Below are 2342 nucleotides of genomic sequence, written 5' to 3'. Positions count from 1 at the left end.
AACTTTGCTATTCCTATATTTTGAATTGTAAACATAATATCCTTTGTTGATATGGCCTAGAGCCTAGGGATATTGTGTGAACAATTATGATCATTGTATGATATACATTATGATAATTATTCGCTTTTAATTCCGCTGTGCTAGCATGATTTTTTTTAATTATGCCGTGGTTTGTATTATTAACATGTGACGCCTAGATTTTCTTAAGTGTTTTATTTATTTATATTTAATAAATACGCGTTAAGGGGTTGGGTGTTACAATAGTGGTATCAGAGCAAGGTCGGTTCATGTGGAACCAATTAGGAATAGTTGCCCATATATTCAACTTGTGTAGAGATAACACTGTTGATATTACCTTTCTAAGTCTGTTCTTGGATTGGTTGGTTGTTCAGGATCATGGCTGGAAGAGGTAATGGAAGAGGTCACAATCAGATGGCAGATGCGATAGCTACTTTGACCAACATCGTGGCTAGAGATCATCAACCCGGGAGGGAAGATGAGATGAGGTTAGAGAGGTTTATGAAGCATAATCCGAAGCTTTTCATTGGAGGCTATGCTCCGGAGGCTGCTGTCAAGTGGATAGAGGAAGTTGAGATTGTCTTTGAGGCTATGAGGTGTACCGAGGAGAGTAAGTTGACCTTGGGTACTTATGTACTTCGTGAAGAAGCTAACAAGTGGTGGAAGAATGCTAAGCTGAGGATGAGAATTGGTGGAGTGGTAATCACTTGGGAGATGTTCAAGGGAGAGTTCTTGAGGAAGTACTTTCCAGCTGATATTAGGAACAAGAAAGTGGTGGAGTTCATGGAGCTCAAGCAAGGGAACATGTCTGTAGCGGAGTATTCCGTGAAGTTTGAGGAGTTGTGTGCGTTTAGTCCACACTACAACACCGTGGAAGCTGAGAATGACAAGTGTGTCAAGTTTGAAAGTGGGTTGCGCCCGGACATCAAGCATCTTATCGGATTTTCTCAAATCCGAGACTTTGCAACTTTGGTGGATAAGTGCCGTATCTGTGATGATGATGGAAAGGCCAAGACTAATTACTACAAGGCCATGAGTGACAAGAGAGGAAAAGGTCAAGACCGTGGGAAGCCCTATGGTGATAAGGGGAAGAAGGTTGTTGAGTCTAGTGGTGGAAAGAAGAGAGGTGGTGGACAATGCTACAAGTGTGGTGAGTTGGGTCATAAGTCTTATGAGTGCCCAAAGAAGGTGGACAAGTGTTTCAATTGTGGGAGGCTAGGACACAAGTCGGATGTGTGTCAAGTGAAGGTGACTTGCTTCAATTGTGGTGAAGAGGGTCACAAGAGTCCTATGTGCAAGAAGCCGAAGAAGACTATGGGGAAGGTGTTTGCTTTGAGTGGAGATGATGCGGATCAGGGGGATAATCTCATTAGAGGTACGTGTTTCATCTATAACACTCCTTTAATTGCGATTATTGATACGGGAGCTACACATTCTTTTATATCCGTTGATTGCATGAAGCGTCTTAGTATACCTGTGTCTGAAATGTCTGGTCGTATGGAAATAGAAACTCCTGCTAATGGTTCTGTAACTACCCGTCTTGTATGTCGTGACTGTCCCGTAACCGTGTTTGGTAGACACTTTGGAATGGACCTAGTGTGTATCCAACTTAGTGGAATAGATGTTATCTTTGGTATGAACTGGTTGATATTTAATCGAGTCCATATCAATTGTTGCGAGAAGACTGTTGTGTTTCCTAAACCGGAGGAGAGTTTGCATTTGATGAGTAAGAAGGAAGTAGTAGAGTCGTTGAAGGAACCTGTAGAGGTGTATGCGTTGTTTGCATCCTTGAAGATGGAAGGTGAAGTTAAGGTGGAAGAGTTACCGGTTGTTTGTGAATTTCCCGATGTATTTCCGGAAGACGTGTCAGATGTACCGCCGAAAAGAGAAGTAGAGTTTACGATTGATTTGGTACCTGGTACCAGTCCGATATCTATGGCACCGTATCGAATGTCAGCGTCAGAGTTGAATGAGTTGAAGAAACAACTAGAAGAACTACTTGAGAAGAAGTTTATTCGACCTAGTGTATCGCCGTGGGGTGCACCTGTGTTATTGGTTAAGAAGAAAGAAGGGAGTATGCGGTTGTGTATTGACTACCGACAGTTGAACAAAGTGACGATCAAGAATAAGTATCCACTCCCGAGGATAGATGATTTGATGGATCAATTGGTTGGAGCTTGCGTGTTTAGTAAGATTGATCTAAGATCTGGATACCATCAGATTAGAGTGAAAACGGAAGATATACCAAAGACTGCTTTTAGGACGAGGTATGGTCATTATGAATATTCGGTGATGCCTTTTGGTGTGACCAATGCACCTGGTGT

At 42.2% G+C, this 2342-nt stretch overlaps 1 protein-coding gene across 1 annotated transcript; it reads left to right on the top strand.

Annotated features, from left to right (window-relative positions):
- Window positions 1-912: 912 nt before the first annotated feature.
- Window positions 913-2049, top strand: LOC123884283 (the record flags this gene model as incomplete). Its single annotated transcript, XM_045933351.1, has 1 exon — window positions 913-2049. A coding segment is annotated over one exon (1137 nt), but the record flags the coding sequence as incomplete, so codon positions are not given.
- Between the last annotated feature and the right edge of the window lie 293 nt (window positions 2050-2342).

The sequence above is a fragment of the Trifolium pratense genome, linkage group LG5 (assembly GCF_020283565.1).
Source record: "Trifolium pratense cultivar HEN17-A07 linkage group LG5, ARS_RC_1.1, whole genome shotgun sequence".
NCBI classification, from domain to species: Eukaryota; Viridiplantae; Streptophyta; class Magnoliopsida; order Fabales; family Fabaceae; genus Trifolium; species Trifolium pratense.
Note: the sequence above shows the minus strand (reverse complement) of the source record. Positions and strands in the feature narration are given on the sequence as shown.